The sequence below is a fragment of the Equus asinus genome, chromosome 24 (genome assembly GCF_041296235.1).
Source record: "Equus asinus isolate D_3611 breed Donkey chromosome 24, EquAss-T2T_v2, whole genome shotgun sequence".
Lineage (NCBI taxonomy): Eukaryota > Metazoa > Chordata > Mammalia > Perissodactyla > Equidae > Equus > Equus asinus.
In genome coordinates this window covers 57,797,142-57,813,617 of record NC_091813.1, presented here as the reverse complement: position 1 = coordinate 57,813,617, position 16,476 = coordinate 57,797,142, and the positions used below count along the sequence as shown (strand labels likewise).

Here is a 16,476-nt window from a genome sequence, read left to right as displayed (position 1 = left end):
TACCCATGGAGGATTTTTTGTGGTCTTCTCTCAATTTGATACTTGCCTGTCGACTTGCCATTCATTACTCAGTGTCCGGTTGTTTGACTTCGTCCTGAGAGAGTCTTGGTCAGCTGGAGATAACAATGACAAGAGGCTCAGGTGTTCTGGTGGCCTCCAGTTCGAAGCTTGGAAGATTTATGTCTAGACAGCTGTGTGCAAAACCTCTCTGCACATGGAGATCAACATATCCCCAAAGGATATCACGAGTAAAACTAGGAGAATAATGAAGAAAAATGACAGGCGCATGGAAGGGGAATAAACAGGGTATGCTTCTGGTAAATAACTCCCTGAAGGACTCTTAGAAAAGACTTACTGATTAATTGAATCAATCCATCATCCTTGGGGGTGACAGCATCAATTTGCAATCTTTTTTTGGAAGTTGTTTTATTCCATTGCTGCAACAGTTTAAATTCGTAGGAGTGTAGAATGAGAGGTTAAAAAATATACCTGTTTTATTATTAAGGTGCTACAATTCTGTGCTCTCATTACAGAAAAGGCTCACATTAATTTTAATAACCGTTTAGACTGTGTCAGAGCATCAACATGTGGCTTCTAAAAGGAGTTTTCCTCTCTGAATTTATCTTCAGAAATCAACTTTGATTACCCATGAAAATTTTAAGCTCATCTGCTTCTAAACTCCATAATGTTTAAGGAATTTTTAAAAACAACCTTCACTATGATTCTAGAGAATGTAAAAAGATCTGCCTTTATTTCTTTCAGGAGGAACTCACTTTGTTTTCTTTGTTGTCATTGGCAATCACGACTCATGACACTTCTGCAGATTTTGGTGGTAAATGAGACCCTTGAAGGTATTATCTAGTTGAAGTTTTTGTTGAATTAAAAGACATAGAATATATAAAAGTCTTAGAGATTTTACTCTCATAGCTAGCAAAAGTGATTGTTTCGAGATGCTACCCTATTGAAATTGGACATAATGTATCAATCACAGATTTTGTTCTCTCTTTTCTTGGGAGTGGGTGCAAGGTAGATGTAATGCAATGTAAACAGGATTGAACATGGATCCTAAGCAAAGACTCACAGGTGGTGAGAAAAACGGGGGCTTCATTTTTTATAATTTAAGGATCTTGACATCAAGATCTAGCTCTCAAATATTAGCTGTTCGTAAATGTATTATAAAAGAAGTAGAAAAACCTCTAACCCTGAAACTGAACATAATTGATGCATTAATATACAAAAATATATCATGTATATGTTTACATATGGGTATGAGTTGGTTTTTAAAGAACTATAACGTAACAAACCATATTTAACATTGAGCCTATACTGAACTGAGTACACAATAATTCAGAAGCATTTTATGATCTTATGTTGTTTTAGGGTCTTCCATGTCAGAGTTCATTCTGATTTACACAGTCCCGGGCCAGTTGATAGTGTCTGGGATTTATTTTCCTCTATTCTGATCAGAGTACACATACTAGAACTTGTCGTAGAATGGTGAGTTATTTGCATTTTCAGTGTATATGGTAATCTTGAGTAATTTCTTAACCTCTGTGTTCCTTAGTTTATTGTCTCTATAATGAATGGGCTTGGATCTCACAAGTTTGTTCTACAATGTGACCTATTTAAAATGAATTTGTATTTCTGAGTTTAAAGGGTCCACTTATTATAGTACAGTGGAATGTTGGCTATTCGCTTCACTGTATCAGAGATTATGTTTTTTAATAGTTTTCAGATCAAGATCTTGCTAGGTACCACCTGTTATTTACTGACTGCACACCCTATTTAACTGAGAACTCCAGAAGAAGGAATCTTTTCTTCAGGGTATATAAATCATTGCTCTATTAACTTTGGTCTCGTTATATGCAACTGAGATGTATGCATTTGATCTCACAGTATGAAGTGACCTCCTGACAACCATCCACATCTTCTTCAGTGAACCCACATCAGCAAACTGTCACACAGGGAACAAAAGTGAAAACAGCCTTGATCATTTACAAGGCTCTCACCATGTGGCCAAGAAGTCAAATACTACAAGGTGATCTTCAACTTCTTGGAATGCTGCCTCAAAACCTTCCTTGTTTTCAATCAACTTCAGCATTTTGGCTTCTGGGGGCGGACGTGTGTCTGTGTGCAGTGAGAGGAAGGGCACGACCCCACCAGCAGCCCAACTCTGCTGCCCTCCATCCCTTTAGTCCATACAGTGAACCTCAGCTGACATTATGGTTGTAAAATGCCAGGGGTTAACCTTTTCTATTTGTCTATCCTACCCCAACATGTTTCACTAGAGGTGTCATCAAAGACTATGTCATCAAAGAGCAATAAATGAGGATCTTAAATTGTTTTATTTTTCATAATTTCACCTATAAAAAGCGAAAAACCCTACCTAGGTTAACCAAAGGTTTTAACAGACTGCCCTAACACCTCTGTCAGCTATTAGCCTGATGCTAACTCTAAATTCCAGAGAGATGGAAAAAAACATTCTCCAAATGACAGCGAGTGTATTCCAGGCAGTCTTGTAGAAGAACCCTTAGTGTCAGGAGATAATGAAAGCACGTGTTACCTGTGACTGAGCTCAAATGGTGCCGTGACCCGGCAATTTCTTTTTACTGCTGGCACATCCCTGCACAGCATAGGACATCAGCGTTGCCTTCATGTCAATTTAATAAGGTTTCTCTGTCAATGACATAATCAAATACACAGTGGGAAGGAGCAGGGGCTTTCAGGGATGGCTCGGAAACTTTACGGTTTTTCCATTTATTTTTAAAATGCAAATTACACTAGTAAGTCAAAAAAATCACTCTGTTAAAAATACATTCAGAATTAACAAACGCAAAAACGAAAAAAAAGACACATCAGGATTGTAACTCTTGCCTTCTGAATATTAGGTTTATAACAAAAGCTCAGCCTAGAAAAATAGCATTCTTCACCGGATTTTGAGGAGGATACAGCCGTACAACTTAGGTGTTTTTCCAGATATAATCACGCTACTGTGCTCACTGCTCTCAAAAAAAGACCTGTCCACTGATTACTTTTTAGTAGTCAACAACTGTTTTTGAAAATTTTGGTGGTGATGATCGGAGTGATTCGGTGGTAACTTGGCTGCAACTCAAAGCAGGAATATGAGGGCTAAATCTTTGTGCACCGAACTCTCTATCCATATACACGTCCTAGAAGGTGGAATCTCATCACAGCATGAATGTACAGTGAAACCTCATTTTAATAGTCACATTAATAGTCACGTTAGAATAGTTTCTGGCATGTATAGTATTTATATTTTAAGAATCAAAGGACAATACATTGGTAAATAGTTTTCTCATACGTTAAACATGCATGTCACTATAAAATTATCATATGAGGTTTCACTGACATGATTTAATTGGATATTTTATAAGTGTATGTATGGACAAACATATACAAACCACTGAGAAAATTCAAGCACAAGAGCTGGAACCTTTTTTCGTAGTTTATGTTCCAGTAGTAACCTTTGTTCCTTTATCATTTTCAAATGTATATGTGTGTATATCACAGACATCCATGCAAACACAGTAATGGGACTGGTTTATGTGGGTCTGGATGGGTTAAGGTCCAAGGTAGGTTAACCCAATAACTTAAACTTCATAGAAACCAAGAGAAAAAGTTGCTCCATGCCAATTTGTAACTTTTCAAGTCTGAATTTCACCGCATTTAAGGATGATGTATTAGTTAAAAAAAAATTGATTTTAGTGTCTCAGGTGGATCCAAGAAAAACCATGACTCATCTGAGTTCCTGACAAGCCTGAGCTAATTATGTTTCCCACTAGTGAAAACCAAATAATGCTTGAATATATAGAACAAAATTTCCCAGGAATCCAGAATATTCCATAAACACATTGATCTACTATTAAGTTTCCAAAGGCATCTTGTTGCCAACTACGTTAACAGCACAGTTTTTCTGCCACAATAATACAGGAGGATTAAAATACACTCTAACACGCAACAGATCCCCCGAATACCACAAAGAGATCTCAAATATTTCACCAAGGTAACTATTGCTCCCCCCGCCCACCCAAAAAATAATCTCGTACGCTGAAGTTAGGAAAAAAAGTTCACCTACATAGGGTCTTCAATTTGAATTAGATATAAAAGAGTAAACATAGCTAATACATATTCAGTTGGCCTCTGTCGATAGAAATCCACAGCTGTTTCTGTGTTAGTAAAAGACATTTGTAGATACTTTTAAAAGCACCTAGAGTGCGATAAATACAATCAGTGAGTTAAGCCATTGCTGCTCTCTGCTTCCAGTAGATTAAGGAGTTTAGTAGAGTAATAAGTTTTACTTTGTCCCACTCAACCCCATCAGAAGACCATGGTTAAGGATTATAAAGATGACGATTATTGTTGTTGTGGTTATTGTTACTTGTCTCTTTTTGGCCACCACGGAGGCTCAATGGGAAAGCACTTTGCTGACAGCTGGCGGTTTCGTACACAGACACACTGGAGCTGCTGAGCTAAGCAGTCTTGTTCCTCGACATGAAACACACAGACTGGAACCCACTCGGAATTAATAGCAGTGTGTTAGCCTAAAGGAAGTGACTCGGGGATGTCTGCACTGAGATTCTTGGGCGCACAACGTAGGTGGGTTAAGGCAAGTATGTACGGTACAGCCTTTAGGGCCAACAACCTGCCATTCGGACTTGGGTGACAAGGGCATCATGGCATGTTTTGTTTGTGGTTTTTGCAATTACCTTGCCTACATAACCATGGTGCTATCAAGACGTATGGAGTGCAGAAGACAGGGCTCTCAAACTAATGTGCCCTGGATGACTTCACAGCTCACAGAGGCCGACGGGCTGGGCTGCGGAGGAGTTAGTGACGGCCAGCAGAGGGCACCAACATGTCTCCTTAGGAACTTTCCAAAGGCCTGGGAGAAAGAAACCTGCTTTCAGGAAATCCAAAATGGGCCTGTCCTGCATATTTGTCTGTTTCAGTTAGAAAGAGGAGGCCAAGAGGAATTGGTGTGTGCCTGTGTTTGTATCTGTGTGTGTGTGTGCGTGTGTGTGTGTCCCAGTATGGAAGCTTTATGTTTGTTTTGTAAATATGTATGTATATTTAAACTCAATTGCTTCTTGCTCTTCATAAAATGCAGGAGGCCACTGCGAAACAAGTTCTTTGAAAGGTCCAGGAGCCGACGTACTGAAGCCATCTGTATTATTTCGACCTAAGAGAGGGAGAGAAGAGAGGTTTTAGTTGAGGGGGAGAGCTCAGCACCTTTCCGCCCCACCGCCAAGCACAAGAACAAGACCCCGCCCCCGAAAAATGAAGTCCAAGCCCCAATTGTGCTTAAAATAGACAATTTTCCTCTCCTTTTCTTTTTTTCTCAGTGTGACCTCCTGGATAGAAAGGCCACTCATGGTAATTTAAAATCCACTTCTGGGGACAAATGAAATGAATATGTATTGCTGTACAATTAGGCTACCAAAAAGAATGTGATGTTTTCAAATGTTGTCTAACAGACCATGAGACATTCTCACAGTTGATGCTGCAGGGAGCCCAGACAGACCCACACGAGCCATGGCACACAGGTCAGCGGTCGTCAAAGCAGCTACTTTGTTAGAAAATTAACCTGTGGACACGAGAATGTTTTTGTGCAGCAACTTCGTAGCTATTATTTGTTTCTAAGAGGCTTACCAAACTATAAGAAAAAAACGAGTGAAAACCTTTCCTTTTTAGATGGATTATAGATCATCTAAAGAATTACAGGCCAAGAACATTCACTCAACTTAACGGAAAAAAAAAAAAAAAAAAGAGGACCGTCTATTGATTGACTACAGGAACTGAAACATAGCTGTGAATGGAAATCAGTAAGGGCAGTGTTTTCAAAGCTTTGTCCACGCTCTCGGCCACAGAAGATTTGCTGGGGATAATGGAACCCCCACAGCTAAAAGTGCACATTGCTTTTAAGCGTTTGCTTCCTTCTAAGGAACAGCTTTTATTTCCAGTTGCTATACAATATCGTTAGAGTGCTTGAACTGGCCCATGATGTTCAATTACTCTTAATTTACAACACTTATTTATGGTAGGTTGACAGGAGGAGGTACACCCCAAAGGACAAAGACACGGGAGACGCTCAGGTCTCTGCCTTTCAGCAGCGGATGAGGGTTATGTGTGAATCAGTTTTGGTTTTTCATAGGATTTGAGTAGGCAGTGGCTCTCCAATAATAGGTTTTGAGGGCTCCAAAGTTGAAAGAGCCCTTCATTCCGCACTGTATAATGTTTTCACGTTATATCCCATGAAATTCACATGAAATCCTATGAAAAGGGAAGAAAGGGAATGCAGAAAAAGGGGAGGGGTGCAGGCAGGTATGGAAGCATGGCAGCTACGTTAGCGTGGAGAAGGACAAATAAATAAATTAAAAATCGGGGGATGTAATGCCAGCGCACACTCACAGTCCGTCTGAGAATTTGGAAGAAACATTGAACCAAGGGGTCAGGAAAACTGGTTAATAATCAAATTGTGTGACTGTTTTTCTTTCTCTTGGTTCATTTTCCTCAACTGTAAAATAAAACCTTATGTTCGAGTATTTGAAGGGGGGTGCTTTGTGGAAGGGATGGTAGTGGTATTTTGGCTGATTTGATATATACCTTAAGTATTTCTAGTTTCCTAAATTTGAATTCCATTAAACATTTAACTTATTTTATGGGCAGTGAAACTGGGAAGCTCTCATATAGTTTTACCATTCCCAGACAGTAAGCAGAAAAAAAGTATTTTTATTATTTTTGGTTTGGCATTTAAAGGATTCTATTTAATGCAATCGTGGGAAGGTTTGTCCTCCAGGAATTCAATGCTGGATATTAAGTTTGCAGAGTCCCCTCTTTAAAGACACTAGAATTATAAATGCCGGATTTGAAACCATATACTTGATTATAAATAGCATTCTCAGGTTTTTATCATAGCTGGTCCTTACATAAGTGGTTACATCTAATTTATTATAGCTTGATCATATTCACCGATCATTCCTATTGACCAACATAATGAAATACTATGTGATAAAAATGTTATGTGATATTGTCCGAAGCGAGCAATTGCAAGCCTTGTAGATGTTCTGATCTACTCTTGAGCACAAACATATTGTGACATGTTATTGGGCTGATTCGTATGTAATATACTGTTTACAGAGAAAATCCTTTGGGAATGAAATATAGCATATGTTTGATTTCTGACTTGATAGTCTTTCCATGAGTAATATTGGTTAAAATAAGCATTGTTCCAACTAATGATAAATTGTTTAGTAAGCTCTTACTATGTGACAGGTTTTATGTTTTATATGCTTTACATGCATTATTTCATATAAATTCAGAACAACTATATGAAGTACATATGCTGTCATCTCTACTTTGCAGGCGAGGACACTTAGACTTGGCGAGAATAAATAAAGTTATTCAAATAAAGGTATATGTCCAAGGTCATGAAGGATTTTTGCTCAGGCAGTCTGCCTTCAGTAGGTCGTCTTAACCACTACTCCTTACTGCTTTGCCTTTGCTTTTTAATAGAACACTTTACACAAGGCAATACTGATACAATACTGAGAAGAATGGTAAAGAATTTAAAGGATTTATAACTTTTAATTTTTGTTTAAGCTGTCAAGTGTTTCTGGGAGGATAGGAAACATATGGTATAAATAGAAAACAACTGTAGTACAGGGCAAAGGAAAAAAGAGATGTTTTATACGGGAAATATATTTTAAGATACAATCTGAACGACAGTATGGTTTCAGAGTAGAATTTGGAAAAAGAGATGTTTGGTGTCAAGAGAACAGCATGGACAATTGGAAAAATACATATAATACTTGCAAAAGGCAAGAATTCTAGCTTGTCTGGAAAAAAAAATGGCTAAGGGGAGAAATTAGACTATTTATGTCCTCAGTAGATTTGAAGCTTCAGGAGGACGGGTGCCAATTCTTATTCATCATTACATTTTCCTAGTGTTTCCCAGCATTATCTGCGTATGGTTGGGACTCAAAAGTTATTAAGAGTTGAAGAGAAGGATAATATTTCAACAGAACATTGGGGCTGGATCACAGTAGACTTGCAGGCTATGCTAAGGAGTTTGGACATTGTTCAGTAGGTAATAGGGAGTCATTGATAGTTTTGGGGCAGGGGAGTCAAATTATCAGAGTGGTATTTTAGGAAGATTAATTTGGCAGCCACATGGAAAATGGGATAGGGTTTCCAAAGTAAGAAAGAGACTGAAAAACTTAAGGCAATGAATGCCCAAATTAAGGTACTGGTTGTGGGGGTGTAAAAGAGGGCACGTATGGGTACCGTTTACAGAGGGAATGCTTTGAATGACACACAGTATTGGCTGATTTCTGAACTGATAAAGTCTTTTTTATGAGTGGTGTTACCAAATGCTTCCAGGGAACCACAAGGGACACAAAGAAAAATGCAGGCATGATGCATTGATTATTCCCTTTTTAAAGAGAAGCTTAAAAGCAGTATATAAAGATTACTTTAATCTCTCTGGAGGATAAATACTCCAAAAATCCATTTATTATCCTACACACTAACAATATCTAAAGGTAAAATGATTCAATGGTGGAGGACAACGACGACAAACACATATCTTCAAAGAGAGAAGCTCACATTTCAAAATGAATTGGAATCTTACTTTCTATTTTGATCTTCGCTTGCAATTCAGCATATCACTTGATGCTGATATATAGAATTTGTTATCAGTTGTTATCCAAGGGAATTTGCCTAAACACAGATATAAAAATCAGGCTTTGATTGTTTGTCTGCTCTCTTGAGTGCTAGAGTTAAGGGTCTGATAAGTTTCAGGGTTAATATTCTGGTTTCATTTTCACTTTTCTCAGCAGAAAAATGCTAGAGAAAGAGTATTATTGCTCAGTTTTTGATATTTTTAACACTGTATAACTAGGGTGATAACCTATCACTTATCATCCAAACGAGAACATTTTCGGGAGTAATGAGTGCTGGTAATAATATACCAGGGCACCCCACGTAAACTGAGACTATCTTGAGAAAACCAGAACATATGGTTTATATAGTTACATATAACCACCTACAATGTTGTAACATTTTCAAAATATATAACTTTGGGTTAACGCAAAGAAGCCATATATTATATAGGTTTTTTAGCCATAGAGTCAATACCATGACTAAAGGTTATTTTAGAGATGGCATTTCTGATAAGTTAAATTTTAAGAAAATTATGAAGGAAATGTTATTAGAATTATCCCAATCAAAACAATATTAATAGAAGGGAAAATACTGGAAGTAAACAACTGAAGGAAAGCCGCATGCATCTATTTTGTGCACAATGTCGTTTACTTAATCCTCTTTCAGTATCCCAGAAGAACACCTCCAAAGTAAAGCACTTACATGTACATAGGCTGTAGTTGTAAATGAGATGTCTTCTGAGGGCCTTGATAGCCATAAGAGTCAAAGCCACCTATGAAATCAACTGAAAAGGGACAATTGCCTTCATTAGTTAACTTTTCAGAAGAGATAAACATGTACGTTCAAGATCTCACACAGGTTACTAATATAAACCTTTTAATAATCTATTAAACTCAAAGTGACTAATTGTGCAGAAAAAAATCCTTCAAGATAGTGATTCCCCCCCTCCGCAACTGTTAGATTCAACTATTGCTTTCCAAGAATCTATTTACTTGGGAGAAGGAATTATGTACTCCTCTCAAGCATCCAGGACATAATTGGAGCAGAAATTCACTTGCACATTAAAGATGCTGTATGTCTTTTTCGTTAGCATGGAAATTTTCTGCAAAACATTACAAATGTAAAAAATAATGATCGCTCAAATGCATGTATCTATCAGCAATTGCAGTGCTAGTAACAATATTATGTACTATGATTGTCAAAGTACAAGGTGCTGCGATGGAGCTCATGTAAATTCACTCAACACAGCTGTCCCTGCCATTATGTGGTTTATAATCTGAAATAGACAATCAGAAATAAAGATGTGGAGCAAAGTCTAACCAAACATTCAAATGCAAAACATACCTAGATATTTAAAGTAAATAACATATAACGAGAGTTACTGTGGTAGATTTTATTATCCAAAATGGCTGCAACAATATCTCCTATTCCATATCTGCTTGCGATGTGACCTTGACACTCTTTCCATCTGGTGGTTTGGGCCTATGTCCCTTCCCCTTGAACCTAGGTAGACCTTTGTGCCTGTTTTGATCACCAGTAGAGTATGGTAGAAGTGATGCCATGTGACTTCCGATGCTAGATCATATGTCATGCACTTCCCTTTGCTCTTTTGGGATGTTCTCTTTTGGAACACAGCCCCCATGCCCAAACTAGGAATCCCATACTAGCCCAGGTGGAGAGATGAATGGAGAATCCGTGGATATGTATTTTGGCTGACAGGGTAGCTGAGGTCCCAGCTGATAGCGTCTACCCTCAGACGTATGAGAAAAAGTGCCTCCAAATGATTCCAGCTCCAAGCTGTAGAGTCAGTCCAGACTTGGAGTCTTCCTGGCTGAGGCCCCTGACATCAGGGATCAGGAACAAACCATTCTTGCTGCCGTCCCGTGGCCAAGTGGTTAAGTTTGCGTGCTCCACTTGGTGGCCCAGGGTTTCCGTGGTTCGGATCCTGGGCGTGGACGTGGCACCGCTCATCAGGCGGCATCCCACATAGCACAGCCAAAGACACTCAAAACTAGAACATACACCTATGTACTGGCGGGCTTTGGGGAGAAGAAGAAGAAAAAAAGAAGAAGAAACAAGCCATTTTCACTGTGCCCTGTCTGGGTTCTTCACCCACAGAATCCAGGAGCATAATAAATGGTTTACATCACTAAGTTGTGGAAGCAATAGTAGCTGGGACACTGAATACTAAGAGGTAGAGTGAAAAAGTTTTGCTTTTGTTTTTTCTTTTCCTCCTGGATATAGAGCTTGTGTGATGGGGATAAAAGAGGCAAGACAACAGAAGGCTGACAAGATAGATGACAGGCGGGAGAAAGAAATGGAAGTAGAGGCTGAATTAGGATGCCAGAGGATAACCTTACTTTTACTTGGGCTTAGCTTTGACTAGTTTCTGTTCTCTTTTTAACATCCTAAGTGCTACAGGTAGGAATTAGAGCAAGGAATGAAGTAACGTAAAGTCCATGATGTCTATTTGTTTGTTTAGTAGGGAATTTTTTTTATTAGATTTTATTTTTTAGAGCAGTTTTAGGTTCACAGTAAAATTGAGCAGAAAGTACAGAGAGTCCTATATACCCTCCCATCTTCACACAGGCACAACCTCCCCTACTACCAACATCCCACACCAGAGAGGTGCATTTGTTACAATCAATGAACCTACACAGAGATGACATCGTCACCCAAAGTCCATTTACATTGGAGTTGACTTCTGGTGTTTTAAATTCTATGGGCTTTGACAAATGTATAATAATATGTGTCCACAATTTTAGTATCATACAGAGTAGTTTCACTGCCCTAAAAACTCTCTGTGCTCTCGCTTTTTATCCACCCCCCCTTAACCTCCAGCAATCACTGATCTTTTTACTGTCTCCATAGTTTTGCCTTTTCCAGAATGTCATACAGTTGGAATCATACAGTATGTAGCCTTTTCTGATTGGCTTCTTTCACTCAGTACTATGCATTTAAGGTGCCTCCATGTCTTTTTTTTTTTTAAAGATTTTATTTTTTCCTTTTTCTCCCCAAAGCCTCCCGGTACATAGTTGTGTATTCTTCGTTGTGGGTCCTTCTAGTTGTGGCATGTGGGATGCTGCCTCAGCGTGGTCTGATGAGCAGTGCCATGTCCGCGCCCAGGATTCGAACTAACGAAACACTGTGCCGCCTGCAGCGGAGCGCGCGAACTTAACCGCTCGGCCACGGGGCCAGCCCCCCTCCATGTCTTTTTATGGTTTAATATCTCATTTCTTCTTAGCATGAAAATGCTTTTATTGAAGCAGAGTTTCTCTTCTCATCAAAAGTGAAAAGAACAGAGACCATGATATTAGAAGGATCAGAGTTCAAATACCGCTTTGACCACTTGCCAGCTGTGTGACCTTAAACAAATCACTTAACATCTCTTAAAACAGGAATTGTAATACTTATCTCATACAATTAGTGTGAGGATAAAAAGGATAAGGAATGTAGAGCTCTGGGTGAGACATATTGTATGGAAGGAGAAAATTAAAACCCCTGAAAAAATTCAGCATTTTCTTTATAATTCTTCTAAGCCACACATTGTAGGAGAAAGACAGACAGAAAATGTTTAATTTGAGACAACTATAGAACTATACAAGAATATTTTATAGAGGATGAATTAAAAGAGAGTGAATCTCTTTTATTTTCTGAATTGCCCACATTTGCTAATTAGCTAATGTAAATGGTACCAGAAGAGTTATACAATAATTGAATGGTGACTATATTTAAAGTTGGTGTTTTGAGAAAATGTTGTCCAATATTGAGAAATATTGAGAAAATATTGACTGGGGATTCGTTGAAGATAGTGCTTAAATTCCCATTCATTTGGTTTTGCTCTTGTCAACATTGAGACTTAATTAAGGACTAGCTTGATGAAAAGTATTCACAGCATTAGAGTTTCCTTGTTCTGAGGTTCCCTTTCAGTAGCGTGGTCCCACCTTGGTGCTGGAGAATAAAGGGCGTTAGATCAAGATCAGGGCGAATGTAAACAGTAAGGTCTCCTGCACTGAAATCGAGATCCAAGTCAAGCTCAGGTTTATCAGTGTTGTTGTTTTGAAATATCTCCTTAGCTTATTTCCCGGGGGTTTGAGATGGATGGCAGAAAAAGCCAGATGGTAATTACAAGCCGACAACTGTAGAGTGAGCTAAGGAAAAACCTGAAGAAACCAAGATGAATCTTCAAGACCAATGGATAGAACCAGGACCAAAAATGGGAAACAAAGCTTGAGTCAGGAGCAAAGAATACTTTCCTAAGACATGAGAAAAGGCCAGAAGGGAAATGAGGTGTGTCTTGAACATGGGTTGTGATGGAGCTTGAGTTGTCTGAGGCTTGCTCTTATTAGCCATGTTCTGTCTCGTGTGTGGGTTGGTAGAGCTGGCTACAACTGCCCAATTGGAGAGAATAGCTCTAAATCTCTGATGGAAGGATTGTGATTGTTTTGATCATTCTGATCATTTAGATTAGCCCGGGCCGTGGAAGAGGATCCAGCAGCAGGACACTCAGAACCAAGATGAGGAAAGAAGAGGATCTGAATGTAACCAGGGTGGATTTTTACCATTTCACCCATAAGGGGACATTCAAATTTATACCAGAATCAAAGGGCATATTTTCTGTAGCATATTTTACATACATGCCTGAGTTCACAGCCAAGGAAATGCGTAAGGTCCATTTCCACATTCATTCATCCTCAGAAACTGCTTAGATGTCTTCCTAAAGACCTCGGGGAGAGGAATAGGAATACGTTGGCTTCAACTGACCACTACAGTTAGGATTATGGTGGTCAGAGTAGATAGACTTGATTCCTAGTGCTTTTTGCAGAAAGGAGCTTTAACTCCATCTGGAAATCTTTGGGGTACCATTTGGGTGAAGAGGAGAAGTAGGAGAAGCTATTTTTTTCTCTCTCAAAAAACTGAATTACTAGGGTGAGCTTAAATTTTTGAAATACCCTTAATGCGACTTTGGTCTGTTTTCTATTTCTTTTATATAATCACATTTATTTAGGCCTGAAGAGGTTACTGCATCCTGTAAAACTTCTGAGCAACAGGGCTCATGAAACATCTGACCGGTCCTTCTGCAAGTAATTGTGATGGCACTAGATGTTCGGCTCATAGCTTATCTCTGTATTATTTAGAAAAAAGTACTTTTTATTAATCAGGAATCTCCTTAATTCCTGAAAATAAAAACAAAATAAATTCCTGACAATTGCAAAATACTTAATAGTTCCTAAGCCTTTTCAGGTGACATCATTTATCTTTATGATAGTACTGTGAGGTGGGTAGCAACAATTATCTTCACTTTACAGATAAATACAGATTTACCTGACCGCTTGGGGATACACAACAGCTGAGGACGGGATTAGAAGCCAGGTAGTCTCTTTCCCTCCTAAGTATATTGAAAAAGTGATTTCTGCTTTTTACCCATGCCATTCCAGTAAATTCCTGGAAGGTTATCAAAGGTTTTGCATCACATTTTGGATTCAGTCTAAAATCTTCAGGCTTTTGTTTTCTTTTAATATTATTCATTTAATAAAAGTTTTTGAGTTTTTGCTTTGAGTCTTTTATTGGCTGTAGATGCCTCCCTTTGTTCTTTATTCTCCAGCATCTTTCCTCTGTTCTCTCTAGAAAATTTACTCTTCCATCTTCGTCTCGTCTCCAATCTAATACGCTAGGTGTATCCCCACGGGAACAGTAATCGATGCAAAACCACCTGTGCTGGGTTTGCAGGTGGTGGTTACTAACAAGATGTCTTGGTTTTCTGTAACATATCTTTAAGAGGGGATGAGGCCAGCATCCTTCAAGGTTTAGTCCATTTCTTTTGTGTCTGATAACTTCTGCAGGACACCATATAAACATTTAAGCAATCCTTTCTTCTGAAAATTATTTATATTCTCAGCCCCATCTTGCATAACTCTGATTACAGTGATGTTTTTCAAAGTAAGGAGGGATGTTTTCTTTACAGCCACTTGGCTATTGTCTATGTTATTTCAATGCTTATCAGAAAATGTGAAAGACGGAGGAATTACTGAAGGCCTGAATTAGAATTAGGAGAATGAGAAAGGAAAGATAACAATGAGTGCAAGATAAATGGAGAAAGAGGTAGAAAACAGAGGACATGCCGAGTTTTTGAATATGGATGAAGGGATGGAAAAGGCAGGATTTAAAGCTGGCTCTTAGAAATTTGTTGGCTAGGGGAATGTTGCTGCCTTTAACAGGACAAAAAAGAATGTCAGGAGGGAGTTGGGGTTTGACTTCATTTGGAAATGTAGTAGGTAAGTTATAAGTGGCACATGCAAGTGGCAAGGACCAGGAAACACTTGAAAAAGGGAAATGTAACTGTGATTGGTGCAAGGTGAATCGGGGACACGCCGGGATTTTAGAGATGAACTTCTTTCTCCTCATTCAGCTTTGTTGTGCTTCATTGCAACCTATCTCCACCTGACCTATTATAAGTCTACTTGTTTCTTTGCTGATTCCATCACGACAATGTCAGCTGCATGGGATTTACTGTATATTACCGTTTACTACAGTAGCCCCAGAACCCAGGACAGTGTCTGGCTCATGGGAGACCCTCAATATGTCTTTACTGAATGAACTCTGTAGACCCTGTAGGCTGTAAAGAAAAAGGAGGAAATCAATTAGAGCATGGAAGATGCTGGTAAAATTTCTAAGGGAAATCTGAGTGCTTTCACCTTTTCCTCCATAAAGCCTTGAATAATAACAAAAATAAGACCTTTTATAGAAGATCTAGAATGTTAGTTGTGGCCTGGGTCCCGTGAGATAAAAGAAACTCTTTTATACCAATGGAAAGAAGCCACCACTGTAGTCTCTTTGGCCTGGAGGAATGGAAGGAAAGAGGCTAGGACATCCTTTAGCATGAAAATGGCTGGAGTGAGAGGGTCATTCATTGACAAATGCTATCAAGTGTCACAAATGTTGATAAAATTAGTAGGAAAAACATTGTTCGTTCTCTGGCCAGTTCAGAGTATTGTAAACAGAGGTACACAAGTGAGCAGAAGGTGACAAAACAAAATAAAATTGGAACTTGCTTAATCTTCGCCTCATTGGGAAGATTTGCCTTTGGTTCTCTGAAGACAACTCAAGAACGTTATCATTTTCTTTGCAATTGTGACAGCGTTTTCTCTTTACCTTAGTTTTCTTATCTGCAATATGGGTATGTTTATATCTACTGACCTATAGAGGCACAGGGTGGTCCAATTATTTTAAATTAACAAAGTGCCATATCAGTTTAATAACTGTGATCTAATAACATTAATAATAATGGAATTTAGAAATTACCTAGTAAGAGAAAAATGCTTTTTGAATAAATATGCTTCACTAAAATATATTCCCTGTTGTGAATTTCCCTTTCATATAAACCTTTTGATCACGAATACTGAGTTCAGTGAACCTAAAACTGCCTTTTAAATACATGTTGGCAGCGAGGTATTGTAATAGAAAATTGTACGTTGGTTGTTAATGACAAAGCCACTAGTCAACATACTCTGTTTTGGAGACAGAGCTGGAAAAGACCATGAGGGGAAACTTTAAAAGGCAGTTCACAGAAAGCTAAGCCTAAATATTTAGAAGAACTCATTGAAAGACATGAAAGAGTTTGTGTGTGCCTATGAAAATGGAGCGTATATCCATTATCTCTGCAGGTAAGAATTTTAGGGGTACTTATCTCCAGTTGCACAAAAAGAACTTAGAGCATAACCAACTGTAGGCCAAATTCAAAAGAAGCACCTTCCCCCCGTGCAGACTTATTTGGTGATGGCAATTCAGCTTATT

At 38.6% G+C, this 16,476-nt stretch overlaps 1 protein-coding gene across 4 annotated transcripts in view; it reads right to left on the bottom strand.

Annotated features, from left to right (window-relative positions):
- Nucleotides 1-2,648: 2,648 nt before the first annotated feature.
- Nucleotides 2,649-16,476, bottom strand: part of NKAIN2 (sodium/potassium transporting ATPase interacting 2) — a 919,540-nt gene continuing 905,712 nt past the window's right edge. For 3 of the 4 annotated variants that reach the window (XR_001399934.3, XR_006519185.2, XR_011497696.1), the window contains 3 exons: nt 9,385-9,466; nt 8,651-8,739; nt 2,745-5,200 (listed from right to left, as the gene is read on the bottom strand). Coding sequence is in view for 1 of the 4 variants with exons in the window: in XM_014852938.3 (XP_014708424.1) it covers nt 5,191-5,200; nt 9,385-9,466 (92 nt within the window). In the remaining 3 variants the exon portion in view is untranslated. Of the gene's footprint in view, nt 5,201-8,650; nt 8,740-9,384; nt 9,467-16,476 lie in introns of all 4 variants that reach the window. The other variant, XM_014852938.3, reaches the window with a different exon arrangement.